Below are 15,132 nucleotides of genomic sequence, written 5' to 3'. Positions count from 1 at the left end.
ACAAAAGTTGGTAAAAATTGATTTTCGACTCAAATATCTTTTCAAAACTATAAAATATTGGCTTCAAACTAATTTTATCTTATAAGAAATATTGTTTTCAACATTCTATAGAATTTTGAAGAAAATCGAATTGACGGTTTTTTTTACAAAAAATAAAACTCTAAAAAAAACTTGGTAAAAATTTACTTTCGACTCAAATAGCTTTTCAAAAATTAAAAATATTGGCTTCAAACTTATTTTATTTTACAGAAAATATTGTTTTCGATATTCAGTGATTTTTATATAAAAATCCAACAGTCCGTTTTTCATAAAAAATAAAATCTATTAAAAATAGTACGCAAATTTGGTAAAATTGATACTAGTACATATAGACAAACTTTTAAGCAAGACAAATCGACAGACGGGATGGGAAGTTATCAGTGTGGGTCGCATCCCAGCCTCTTTTTTTTTTTTTGTTTTTCGAGAGGGACAGAACCATTATTATAATTTTCAAAAGAGAGAGAAATAACCTTTTGATGAATAGAGTTATTTAAAAGATTAAAATCAGAAATTTTTAAGGAATACTTTAAATAATTGTTAATAAAAACTAAATCCAATATTCTGTTTAAACTGTTCTTAACATTATTAATTTGAAACAGGCCCATAGAAGAAAATGAATCAACTACTAACATTTCTACATCTCTATTTGTATTGAAAAGCGTCAAAATATTATCTTCTTCTATGGAGCAACAATCGATACCACCAATGTTGAAGTCGCCAAGTAAGCAAGGAAATTGGTGACGTATTAATTCACTTACTATTGCTTGAGCATTAGAAATATGTTCGGTATATAAATCTACTCCGCTCGTTGGGCGGATATAAAAAATAAATCTTTATTTTCAGCAGAATCTTCAGAACTTACACAAACACAAAGCTGCTCAATATCATCTGCATCATTCTTTAATTTGTATTGAGTACTGTTGAAGGTTTTTAGGATGACAATCAAAACACCACCTCCTCGATCCCATCCTGTCTTTGTACGAAGAATCAAAGAGCTCAAACGATGCAAAATTTGAATTCAGCCATGTTTCAACAATGATAATGATATCGAACGCATGAAGAGATGATGATAGAAAAAGCTCGTTATTTTTCGTACGTAAACCACCAGCATTTTGAAAACATACGCGAATAGATAAAATCACTTTAAACTTCGGATCAGCTCTTTCAACCCATCCAACCCTTCCCTCTTTTAGAATTCCATTGATAGAATAAATCAAAAAAGTTTAAAGAACATCCATCTCATTCAAAGAATTTGAAAGCATGATTTATGTATTTTACTTTAAAGTGTATTTTCGAATTATGTTTAATTTCATAATTTATCGAAATGTTGAACATTTTAAAAATAAATTTTGTTTTTCAATATCACTTTTAATCAATTTTCAGTCTTACCATAACTATATAATTTACAAATCTTTGATACGTAACACAATTTAAATTGAGTTCCCCAATCGCATTATTCACTTCTATTTTGTCACCCATTTAAATTATCCTTCTTGATAAATTGTCTTCAAATTATCATCATCAATCTTACAAAACTAACTTCATTCCGTTTGTTGTTTTCTTTCTGTCTCCTTGTTTGTTGCAATAAAACATGATTCACCTGAGGCTTTTTGAATGTAATCTAATTTATATTTCATCATAAATTTGTCATTCTTTCTCTTTTACAATCATTATATTGGCAACTGTAAATAATTCAATGGATTGTCAAACCAGATGAACCCTCAAGCAAAAAGACAATTATTTGAATCATTATAAACAATTTGTGAAGATAGAAGTAGCGAGTATTGAAAGAGCTCATTGTGAAATTGCAATGGTATAAACGATTGTAATCAAAAGGTCATTATTTTTATTTTATAACACACTCTTTTTTATATATAAATGGTAAAATTATAATAAATCCAATTAAATGATTTATAAACAATATAAGACTACAAGAAGAAAAAAAAGATGCTAATATTGAGCTCTAGTTTAACATACAACGCTTTCGAAATTTGCTACTGATCATGAGACGAGCACAGAATTACAAATAAAAACAATAGACTTTAAGTCCAAATGATCAAGATTACGGTTAGGGATGTAGAAATCTCTAACTACAAATGTAGTGCATAACATTTATTGGATCGATATTATAAAAGTTTGTTCAACATCCATCATCATTACCATTATCATCATGTTTTCCTCAAACCATCAAAAACTAACATTGCCGACCTAAAGAAAGAAATTACATGATCAAAGCATCCACCACCATCATCATCGTCGACTTATCATGTAGTCCAAGAGCAAGATTTACTTGAAACTTATAGCAATGGGAATGAAAATGATTGAAGATGAAAAAGAAGAAAAAGATTGAAAGATGCAATACAAGATTATGTTAGGTAATCGATTTTCCTCATGTTTTCCAATCAAGCGGGTAGCATTTAAAAAAGATTGCGAGGACGATGCAAAGTGCGTGGAGAGTAGTTATTGAGGTCAATGAGCACATTTTATGGGAGATTTAGGAAGGGGGTGGTTATGTCGGCAGCTTGTTCTTGTAGTACTGTAATAAAGTGAAATGTGGTCAATATTTAAAAGAGTCTTGAATGAATTTGAAGCAAAACCTCCTGCAATTGGAGATAAAAACCCAATAAAAGATGCAAAACAAACGAGTGATTCAGACGCACTAAAGGAGTATACCCTTAACATTTTTAAAAACATCGTGAGTGTAAGAGAAAACACAAGCATTTAGGAGCAGATACCAGTGCCCATTAGTCTTGAATATTAAAAAGGACTGGAAAATCACATTTGGATACAGCACTCAATCTTCTTGATGTACGGCTGAAAAAACAATCTATTTACTTTAAAAATTGTCGGAAATTGAGGAGTTGAAGGGTAAAGACATGAAACATTGCGGCGGCGGTGTTCAAGAGGTGTAACATTTTTGGTTATAATGTTCGCCCGTCAAAGCTCCTTATGGATTTTTTCAAAAAGACTTAAGCTTGCTATAAATTTGTAAAGTTGTTCTTAAGTTTTGGACAAATGGACCTTTCTAGCGAGACAAGAAAGGGTTAAGTTGATTTCACCATTTCAACAGTTTTAAACCATTTATGAATGGAATCCTTATAGATTGCGGATAATAGATTTGTATATAAAACTAAAACCCGTGATTAATTAGTGTTAAAACTTTTTACTTGCTTTTAATCACATCCTGTGTCTACAATTCAATATGTGACCAGCAAAACAAAATGCATTCAGTTATTCATAAGCCGATCATCTGTCAACAATTTATTGATTCCGCATCTCAGCAAAACATTGATTACATCAAACAGTTATAGATAGTTAGATGACTTTAAATTGCAATTGAAATCTATCAAATTTTGGAGAAAGTAGACACACGTTTGGTTTTTTCCCCATGAACTGGATTTTTCAAATCAACAAAATAAAAGAAAAACAAAAACAAAAAACAACCATAAACATCCTAACAAAACGGGTACTTTTCATGTTCATCATCTCCTATAAAGCCCGTTTATAGGCAGGCAACTTTTCTTAGTAAAACTCAGCAACGTATATTTCAAAACATCATCATCATATCGACTATTTATAACCAACCTTCGAATGGCACTCCTTACCCCATTATTTCAATAGCAATATGGCGATCGCACTAACCTTCGCATTGATACATACCCTTTGAGCGCAAAGACTAGTACCTACCGAACTAGTATTGAGCTAACTCATTTTATGTTGTTGGACTAAAAAGAAATAAGACATAAGTTGGTTGGTGAGAAAGTCTTTTATTTTATTGATATTCCAAAAATATTGTAATCTCCTACGAGAGATGAATTATGGTGAAGCTGAAAGTATAGCCAAGTATTAAAAACGAGATTACAATACGCCATCACCATCGCCATAGCCATCACCTTCGCTGTCGCTATCGCCCAGGAAAGAGAAATATAAAAATTGTTACGCACGATTTTCAAGCTGCTCTCAAGACTCTTGACAACTTAATAGATTTATTTTTAATTTTACATATATATAGTGCAGTTTACTTTTATACATTTATATATCTTCTTTGGTAGAAAAAATGGAAAAAACGTAGATACGAGTAAACCTAGTTTCATTGAATAGTTGTTAACCAACAAGAAGTAGCTGCTGGCTTTTTGTACACCAAGGAAGTAAGTGAAAGAAAGTTTTTTTTTTTCATTTCTACACACATTTTAATTATCAACCAAAACTTATTTCAAAACAAGTTTTCCATCCAATATGCTCGCAAAGTTTTCTTTTTTAATAAGAAAATAAAATAAATAGAAAAATCAATACAGTAACAAATTTAATGCAATCTTAAAATCAAAAAGGAAGGAAATTGGCTATAAACGAAAGCATTGATGTGTAATGAAAAGGAATAAACCTGAATTTAAATGATTTTATTAAAATGTTTTTATTTTGTTTGTATTTATATTTCTATTGAACATAAATAGGAACTAGTTATTTATTTGTGTATCTATTTCTGAGTATAAAAAACCAAATCTAAAAGTGGTAGGTTGTTAATAATGTTGCAATAAAAATGTTAAGACTTTAATTTGTTGTGCCATTATCGCATAAAGAGTGTGACAAGGTGAATAAAATTATTAAATACAAATAATTATGATAAAATAAAAAAAAAACAATAAAACAGAGATATGGTCTGTTAAATTTTTATTTTTTTTTGTTTTATTTGAATTTTCTAAAGAAATTTTAAAACAAAAGAGTTGAGGTGCGAACCTTAAAATGAATTTTAATCACAATTAAAAGTGAAATGAACTTTTCTTTTTATTAATTGAAATGTAAATTAGTTAAAGTTATTAATAAAACGTTGCTGAATATAAAAATAATTCAATCACAATAATTGAAATAATGAAAACAATTAAAATTGGTCAAGGTAGATTTTTCAAGATTAAAAGGGAATCAACAATATTATCTGACTTTTCTGTTATTAAGCAGTATTTAATAATATTTCTTGGACAAATTATTGATTACGCTGGGCACTAAATTATGCTTGTCTCAAATTCATACTAAATTGGGTACTAAAATGGTTCCTAAGGTCTGCGTTGAGTAGGTAAGTTTGGGTTAATCACTACGAATTTCCAATTTATCAGCACAGACTAAATCTTCTTGAAATAGTGAGGCTTGAGAGCTTTGTGTTTATTATTAAATTCAAAAATGGAAATATTGACTCTTTGCACAATTTTAATATTCCCCAACAAAAATGTTTTCGAAATATTGCAATAGCTTTACTTTACGAGGGCTCTTTGTAAAAATGAACTTCAAACAAAAACTTAAATTAAGGTATCTGATCAATTGCTGCTTAAAATGTGATACAGAGTAAAAAGGTAGCATTTTCCAACCTCAGTAAGATCAACTGACAATGGCAGTATAAAATCTAAATTAAAAAAACTATGTTGCACTTTTTGACTGTCATGCCAGAGATCAATTGAACCTAAACATAGCTCTCTCTTAATAATCTTAATGCGGTTACGTCAAGAGATGTTTCATACTGTCGGTCGTTGGAGACGGTCACGTAATTTTGTGAAGAAGTTGAAAAATTCAACGAAGTACAATTTTTATAATAATACATTTAACTTGGTTTTGTCGTCAATAGGAAGTTAAGAAAAGATGTCCAAGTTTTTCATGATGATTTATAGAATTTGATATGTTCTCAAGAACTGTAAACAGCGTCTATATTGTATTGTCAGTAGTGGTTCAGAAGAATATCAAGTAGGAAAAACAATCTTTTTTATTACATCCAAAAGTACATTGACTTGACTTGACAATCCAGGCTTTATTAAAATCCTCTCACCTTTTCCACTTTCTGACATAACTCACATCTTTAACACAATTACAAAGATCCTTACATATATTCCACTCCTTGAAGGTATTACAAATTATCCCTATCCCAAAATAAGGAAAGAAGAGGGAGTACAAACCCATAGCTATCCTTCTATTTATATTTAAAGCTTATGAAACTCTTATAACTAATCAATTTAAAAAAAATAAATTTAAGACAAGCAACATCTTAATCCTCTGAAGTCTGGATTTTAGTCTTGACATAGTTGCGTTTTTAGCTTTACTTAATGTATAAATGATGATGACATAACCCATTCTTAAGATAAAAAACTTACTATTGTAATAACCCAACTTAACTTTTCAACCACATTTGATTGCGTGAATTCTTATCCTCTCTGTGGTAAATTGATGACTTATTTTAACCTCTTTAACACATCTAACGTAAAACCGTGGCGTGATGGTTAGTGTGTAGGACTGTCATTGCTCCCTGTGCCACATAAAGTTTTGTTTGTCACGGGTACTACCTTTGAGAGGAATCGACAAATTCTCTTGTCATGAAAAGTGCCTTTTCAAATTAGCCGTTTGGATTCGGCATATAAAGTGTAGGTCTCCTCAATTCCTCACATGACTTTCACTTAGAAATGGTTGAGGCCACGGTTCTCTACGGACTGTTGTGCCACCTTATTTATTTTGTAACACATTTAAAGGCCTTTATTATTTATTTTATTGATTTTATTCATATTTGACCATTCGTATACATAACATTTCTTATAATGGTAAACTCAATTCGTTCTTTCTTGTTCATACTGGCGTACCTCAAGGATCAATTATTGGACCTTACTGCCTTCGTGTGATTATCACTAGGCTCAGAAAATAAATGTATCGTTTAATTCAATTATTCAATTTGTTTTTAATCTACGTAGATTTTGTCATTCCCCTTTTCGAGCTTGTCAACTTTTAAATTTCCTTTTTTAACTTATAAGTTCTCTTCAAATATTCCAATATTTTTGTTATATTTTACTTTTAAATTGTATTGTTCAAAAGAGTCTAAGGCCCGTTTTCTGATACTCTTCTTCAAGCTGTGCCATAACTAGGTACATCCTAAATTCTAAGAATAACATAATTTATTTTTGGTTGTCAGAAAATTTGTGTGTTTCACTTTACTCAGCTACACATAAAATGAAATGTAGCTAACTTCGTTTAGATGTAAAATGTAAAAAAAATTCGAATTGTGTGAAAGTATGTGTGATATTTCTAAAACGGTAAATTTATAATAAGATTGTGATTGTGTGACGTTCTGTGTTTGTTCTTAATTTATTAATAATGGCTGACAGAAAAAGACGAGCAATCCCAATTTTTCCCTAAAAGAAAAGCGAATACTTTTAGAATGATCATATGAAGAAAAAACAATAATTAATAATAAAAAACAGATGAAGTTACGTGGAAGGAAAAAGAATCAGCTTGAGAGAGAATAACATCCACAGGATGATAAAGCAACTAAGGATTGGGGAAAATACAAACCCAGTCAACCCAGAAACCCGATCCATTAAATTAAAAAGAAGCCATGAGAATGTATCTGATAAGCAGAAGCTACCTTTGAAAATATTTATGACAATAACCCAAAAGCTAACATTCCTATGTCCAAAGGATTTAAAAAGTAGATCAATAATTCGATCAAAAAAAAAAACAGAAAATAAAAGTAACTGGTGTGTAAGTCGCAGACCAGTTGCTTCAACGTTAGCAAAATAACAGCAATATTCACAGCTATCAGAAATAAAAATTGAGCGATAATATACAGCCTGTATTTAACATGAGTTAAAAAACGTTCTTTGGAATTGGATATTGAAATAAAGACGGAATATCTTAAAAAAATCAAAAGTAATTCGTTCAGAATGTGCGAGACGTGTAGTATCCTTAAGAATTTGAAAAACCTTTATCCTAAATAATAAAATATGAATACTACATTCCCGAAAAAAATTCTTATAGCTATAGATACATACATATGTAATTCTAATTTTTTAAATTTTTATTTTGTTTTAAAATTAAATGTATGTTTTTGTTTTGTACAAGAATTGTTTTTTATTGTGTTTGTTATGTTTAAGTTATGTGTTAATAAAACTGAAGATTGAATTAAATACGGTTCTTTCGAAATAGTTGTTTATCAGGTCTTTGCGCTTTTGCATACCGCCGTTTGATGAGGTTTGGTTATCGTTTCCATTCTGCGAAATATTAGTGAATGAGATCTTTCCTGATTTTATAATGCTTTGAATGTGTTCTGGATCAAGATCTACGCTCTCAGGAGATTCTAATAACACACCATTATATGGAAGTATGTTGTGCAAAATACATGTTGCCACAATAATTATCAATGTCGTCTTTGATTGTAGACAACAGCAGTGTGCCAGTACAAGAAACCTTTTTCCATTCATAAATATTTCCGCGTTGGGCCCCTGACACACTTTTGATTTCGTGTGAAATGAAACCATATTTTATCTTACCTGCAGACTGAATTTTAACAAGTGTTCCGTCAACAGCACCAATAACAGAGGGAAAAGATGCTATATAAAAAAAATTCCTTTTAACTTGTCAAACTTCTGATGATGATGATGTATGTAGATAGAATTTTAATATATTTCCTATACAGCTTTGAAATTCCTGTGGAAAATTTTGAAACTATTCTTAAAACAGTTGAAACATGCATCCCTCCAAAATCAGCAATAGTTAAAAGATGATTGCCTGTAGCTAAGAATCGTAGAGCTACCAATAGCTGGTTTATGGGTGCAATTGAATTATTTCTAGAAGATGGAAAATTTTGTTCAACGATTATAAAGTCATGTATCAAACATGTTATAAGGCCGTTCTAGATCCTTCTCGATTTAGTCTAATATATGGATAGTCATCTTTTTAGTCAAACAAGATCTTTTGTAGAAGGCCAATTCATCGAAACTAAAAAAGTACTCATTCCTATCATTAAACAGGAAGTTCCAAGAAATGTCTTCAAAGCGTTTTTCGGATTTGAACTGAAGTACAATTTTATTTTATTTGTTTTTATTAAATTATATTTGAAATCCATTTTCTAGAAACTATTCTTGATTGTTATTTCTTTACGTAGTATAGTTTGACATTCAATAAAGGTTCAAAGGTTCCAAGGTTTCCTAACGAGTCCGACGAGATGATATAATATGAAGTTTTATGAAAATATCTTTTTTAAAATTTTGAGATTTCTTGCTAAAAATGTTGATTATCCAAAGCATTGGCTATTTTCACTCAAAAATGCCCCAGTTTCTTCATAAACCTATACAACTTAAAAATTGATAACCTATTTTATCTTCCACAGAATTACAAACGATTTAGCTACACAGGAATATAGTGATCTAGTTAATTATTGTTTTTACGTGCTCCTATTTAAATTTTATCATTAAATAGAAATCTCCTAGAGTTTAATCATACATCATCACTCTAAAAAACCTATCAAGCATAATTTTAATATTTTTGTTTTTGTTTGTTTTGGTTAAATTTTTGTTTAACAACAAATACCAATTCTGTATGACCCGCATTCCATGATTTAATTGCTTTGAAAATTGCACCAATTAATATTTTGCAACACGGCTGTCACGTCGTCGATGATCAAAATCGAGCTAGACGACGAACGACGACTACGTCAACAAAGACATGCATCCAAACATTATGTGTTACACCACACAAAAGGAACACGAAACAGTTTTCATCCAGACACAAACGCCACAGTCTAGCGATTCTATGGCAATGTTTTGTTTTTATTCGGACTTTTGATATAATTATAACAATAAAACAAAAATTGCATATAAAAATAAAGAACACATACACTCGATGTCTGAAAGACTGCTGTGATGGTACTAGTGCTGGTGCTGGCCACTCTCCATTATTATGCCTTTATTTCCGTCTCTGGAAATAAGTGTTGTTGGTGGCTCCAACAGCGTTGTGGCTAATCCATAGCAATGGTCTTTTGTATCATAAATATTCACCTTCTCCTCTCTCCTCCTTTTTCTCTCCTGAAAAAAAAATGTAGATGGCGCGCAAAACTCTTCGGCTTTCCACAAATACCCAGTAACATTTGACACGCGAGTATTTTTCACCTACAAAGCGCGAAAAAACGAAAAACGATGGAAAAACGAACGTTTCCCTCTCAATTAAGATCATCCCCTTTGTGCATTAAGTATGTGGTCCCACAGAAATAAAAACAACCTCTCACACTATAACCATACGTTTATACGACTTCTGCAAGCCAAAGCAAAGCCAAGTTAAACCATACCATCGAACGCACAGCTTTTACCATCCATCCATGCAGGTGCGAGTGGACTCATTGTCTAGTGTTTTGCTGTCATCCGTTCAGATAAACATCAATCTGAATTTGAAGGGGGGTGGGAATGGCATAGGGGATCCATACTGCTTCATACCGCCACAACTTATCGACTTGGAGAAGGGGGTTGCATAGACTCGTATGAACCAAAAGTTGCGCTACCAAACGCCGCTACAGCTACGCGACGACGACGATGAACGACGCGCTTACCAATATAATAGTATGGTTATGTTGGACTTGAAAGAATAATTTTTGTGTCTGCATTTTAAAATGCAGATTTGTTGTTGTTGTTGTTTTGTTAGCTTGCGTTCGCTTTCTTCCTAAAAAAATATATAAAAGCAACAAATTTTCGATACTCCATCATTATTCAGTTGTGGAAAGTGCTTTAGTAAAGATCAGCTCAAAAAGTGATCTCGTTTATATTTTTCTATATTTTGTTTTTTAACTTTTTCTTAAAAATTTTATTTAAACAAAAAAAAAAGATCGTTATTCCTATTTTTAATTTTTAGAAAAATAGAAAACAAATTTTAATTTATCTAGTTTATCGTGTGTGGTTTTTAAAATTCAAAAAATGGCTTTTAAGGTAATAAAATATTTTGGATAAACAAAAAGAAAAAAAAACACCAATAAACAAAATGGACACAAAAGGATTACGTGAAAAAGTGACTGAAAAAAATGAGTTATAACTCCATGAACTTATGAAACTTTTCGGTTTGGTGAAAAAAATAAATTGGCAACACTTAAAATTGCGTTCAAAACTATGTGAAGTGAAAAGAGGAAAATAAAAACTAGTGGTTTATTGTTTCACGAAAAAATGGAAAATAAGAAAGTAACACTGTTTGCTATTTGAAACAGATTTTGAAGTGATGAATGATAATTTGCTATATTTTTGAATCTGAAGATTGAAGACAGGAGTTGTGAAATAAAACTGCTTAAAATCCAGACAATTTTTGATAATCCAATACAATATTCAGTCCTGGAAAATTTTTAGAAAACCTTTTACTTCTACAAATTTCAGGTTTACACATACGTAGATAAATACAAAAATGTAGGGCAATTTTGCGAACCTTAATCGTCTTAAAAGCATTGGAGTTAAATTTAACAAAACTAGATTATTAATATAAAAGGTTTTAAAACATCATCTGTACCGTTTTTGAACGAACTGTACGTCAAGCGGTAGGTGCTTAAGCTTTTTACTGAAAGTATTTTTGAATAGAGGCGAAATTTTATATAACTACCATAAAACTTTTAACTCAAAAGTAACTTTTGAGCTTGATTCAATATTTGCGAGTAACTGTCAGATTAAAACAAATTCGGTTCAAAAGATGGAAAGTGAGAGGTTAATTTTTAACACTCATCGGTGCCTTGATAAGTTTTTCGTTTTACTGAAATATTTGGGTTTTTAAATATTTTCTTTTCTTTTTAAGGAGTGATACGGGGTGCAAAACATTATTTTATTTTAAGTTCATTAAGTGTGAGGAACTTTTCAGAATACTGTTGATTAAAATGACGGAATTTATATGTGTCATAGCAGTGAGAACTCTGAAAATTTGGTCGATATTTGGAAATTTTTGTCAAAAAAAAGTACGAAATAAGTTTTTGTTGGAAACTGAGATTATATATACGTCAAAAAACAAGAATAATTAGCGTTATAGGCGCTGTCTTCATCATTCAAGAAGAATGGGTTGCCAACATTGCACAAAACGTCCCTAAACTTCAAGTTGTTTCCTGAATGGTTACCCAAGGTTTTCGAAAGTTATCAATATTTTACTAAATAGAAGAATTTTGAATAAACAACAACTTAGTTTTATTGCATTTGGAATGGTCGTGAATGTTGATAGTGCCAAATTTTCAATTTATATCCAACTCAAAAAAAACCCTATGTTTTCTTAAAGGAAATAAATTAATTCAAGAAAACTCAGTTTTCAATTACAAGACTTTCAGATAATTCTTCTAAAAGTTACAATGTTTGCTAAATTGAAACATTTTGAGTTGACAGAAAAAACTGTGCGTGTTATACCAGGGTTCAGAGAACGATAAAATTTAATTCGTTTCTGATCAAAAAACTTTTTAATTCGTTCGCAAAATTTTTTTTTTCGAATCTTTGAAAATAAAATTTGTATTTACGAAAAATTAGATTTGTTCACGAATTTATTGGACAAGTTCCAAAATAGATCCATTCAAGAACCGATCTTTAATTGGATTAAAACAAACATATATCAACTTTTGTTTGTGATTTTTTATTAAAGTAAAAGTGTGTTGTAATACTATTTTACATTTTTAATTAAATCGATTCTGTTTAACTTAACAAGCAACACATTATTTATTGTGTCTTTTGAAATGTTGCTCCCATTTTACGTAATAACGATTGGAAAAGCAATAAAAGCCCATTCTACATAGACAGCTCTAAAACATTGATAGTAAGTTGAACTTTTTTGTATAGGATACAATTTCCAACACCTGTTTGGTTGCACTGGCACATGCGTTTTCATAATATTTTTGTTTATGTTTCTAGTCTCTTTAGCTTTTAATTTTTTCACACCCCAAACAATTGACGTATTTGTGCCTTTTCTTGTTCATAAAAACATATTTTTTTTTCAATTCAATACTTTTTTTTAACATTTAAAAAATAACTAAAACAATGGAATCAAAAGAATGATTTAATTTTTTCGATATTTTCGTGAGCGAACGAATTTTATTTTTCCGACCTCTCACGAATTATAAAAAAGAGTGAACAAATAATTAGATTACCTAGTTCCGAGAAATAACTGAAATTTTCAGATCTCGGAGAAGAATCTGTATCAGAACTTTATTTTCAGTTCTGATTGTGAGAGTGTCGGAAAAATTTGAGAAGAAGTATCGAAATGTTTCAGAGTGTGAAAGATATTTAACGAACCCTGTTTTTTTCCTGCAAACAGTCGTTCTTAGAAAGGCCGTCATTAAAAGAAAATTGAAGATAAATAAATTAGGTGGCGCAATAGTCCGTTGAGAACTAGGGCCTAGTGACTTACAACTCATTCCTGTGTTCGAATAATTGCAGGGATAGAGGGGACCTACAGTTAATATGCCGAATCCAAACGGCTTATTTGAGAAAACACTTTTTCAAGACAAGAATTTCAATACCCGTGAAAAAAGATGGCATAGGCAGGGATCGAACCCAAGACCTCTCACATTACAGTTCAAAGCACTAATCATTATGCCACGATTACTACTTAATTGAAAATTGAAGATACATCCTTGAAATTTTCACAGAATATTCTTGAGAATATGCACTGTCCAAGATTTATAACAAAGTTTAATTGATCTTTGAAAATCTTACACTAATATGGCCAATTAACAATATATCAAATATATAATCAAACAATTTTAATCAAGTTTGTACCATTTCAGAGTGAAGATTTTTGGACTTTCTGTTTCAAAATCTTTGACTTCTAAACTAAAAAATTGTTAAATATCAAAGAATTAAATTCCTCTACAAACTATAGCAAAATCAGAAAGTGCACTTGGGCGTATACGCACTTTTTTATTTTGTTGATTATGTATCCAAGTTCAATGTAAATCAAATTGAACTTAAATTAAGTTAAATATTTTGAAGGGTTTATGCGAAACTAATTAATGTTAGATTTAAACGAAAAAAATCTTAATTATTAACACAAAATATCAGTCAAATCGGCCTTTACCACATTATTAAAAGAAAATACAAAAATTCATAAAAATATTGCTTGCTTTTCTATTTTCAGTATATAGTATTTGCTTCAGCATTGTGCCTAAGTCTTGCCTATCCATTGGAACATTATCCTTCATACGATGGAGGTCATGAGTACTCAGAAGGCATTCAAGAAGAGAGTCACGATTACGGTCAGCCAATTTCTAGAATTTCCTTAGGAGAACATCATTCTGGTGGATATGAACACGAAGAAGAACATGCTGTAGATTATTATGTAAGTTCTTACAAGACTTTAATGACAGTCAATTTTTGTAATGACTTCTTCTCCTTCTAAACATTAGGCTCCACCAAAATATGCCTTCAAATATGGAGTAAATGACTACCACACTGGTGATGTTAAGTCTCAGCATGAAACCCGTGATGGCGATACTGTCAAGGGTAAGACATTAAAAATATAAATGTTTCTAACTCGTGTAAGTCACATTTAACTCCTCTCTTAGGTCAATACTCCCTCGTTGAGCCTGATGGTTCCATCCGTACCGTTGACTACACTGCTGACAAACACAATGGATTCAATGCTGTCGTGCATAAAACAGCTCCAGTTCACTCACATTCATCAGATCACTACTAAGTAACTTGTTGTGTAAAAAAAGAAAAAATAAAACCCTAAAAGACTCCAAGCCTCCAGAGAGAAACATTTTAAAGTATTTGCCACCATCAAAAAAAGGAAAGATGGACTAATAATACACACGAAGAAAAACAAAAATATTTATTTATAAGATCAAACCAAAAAACAAAAAAAAAATTATTAAAACGCTACTACTTTGCTATTTTTTCCTGTTATAGATATCTACTCCTATAGTACTTTTAGTAATATTTCTAATGTTTTTTTTTACTACTAAATAGAATTTTTGTTTTTAAATGTCAATCTGTGCCAGTACAGAATTTATAAACCACATAACACACTTAACTGTCATCTGTCATTCTTTTTTCTATACTCTTTTCTACAACTTTTTTGTAAGACTCTGTGATAAGAAGACTTTTTTGCTACTAATTTTTAACCTTTACTTAAAGCCTCTACCTGTCAATCTTTTTTATATATTTTTTTTAAGTGCGTATGTGCGTAAATAATCTCTTATATACAGACTGTACTCATTTGTGTAAAACTATCATCTAAGTTAGAAGAAAAACAAAAATCATAACATTTTTCATTTATGCTATAATTTATATAAATAGTTCTTTAAGATACAAATTTGTATCTTTTTTTAATCGCATTCTTATGAATTATTCA

General features: G+C 30.5%; 1 protein-coding gene across 1 annotated transcript; it reads left to right on the top strand.

Annotated features, from left to right (window-relative positions):
- Window positions 1-10,555: 10,555 nt before the first annotated feature.
- LOC129944110 (larval cuticle protein A1A) lies at window positions 10,556-14,481 on the top strand. The gene is made up of 4 exons (XM_056053302.1): window positions 10,556-10,757; window positions 13,915-14,115; window positions 14,183-14,279; window positions 14,342-14,481. The coding sequence occupies exons 1-4, from the start codon at window positions 10,746-10,748 to the stop codon at window positions 14,470-14,472; spliced, it is 441 nt and encodes a 146-aa protein (XP_055909277.1). The 5' UTR covers window positions 10,556-10,745; the 3' UTR covers window positions 14,473-14,481.
- The last annotated feature ends 651 nt before the right edge of the window (window positions 14,482-15,132 follow it).

The sequence above is a fragment of the Eupeodes corollae genome, chromosome 2 (genome assembly GCF_945859685.1).
Source record: "Eupeodes corollae chromosome 2, idEupCoro1.1, whole genome shotgun sequence".
Lineage (NCBI taxonomy): Eukaryota > Metazoa > Arthropoda > Insecta > Diptera > Syrphidae > Eupeodes > Eupeodes corollae.
The sequence above is the reverse complement of the archived record's forward strand: the minus strand, read 5'-3'. Positions and strand labels throughout refer to the sequence as shown.

Bases quoted from the DNA above. Each gene is read 5' to 3' on its own strand.
- LOC129944110 (XM_056053302.1), top strand. The intron at 14,116-14,182 runs GTAAGTTCTTAC...TCTAAACATTAG, and splicing joins AACATGCTGTAGATTATTAT to GCTCCACCAAAATATGCCTT. The intron at 14,280-14,341 runs GTAAGACATTAA...CTCCTCTCTTAG, and splicing joins TGATGGCGATACTGTCAAGG to GTCAATACTCCCTCGTTGAG.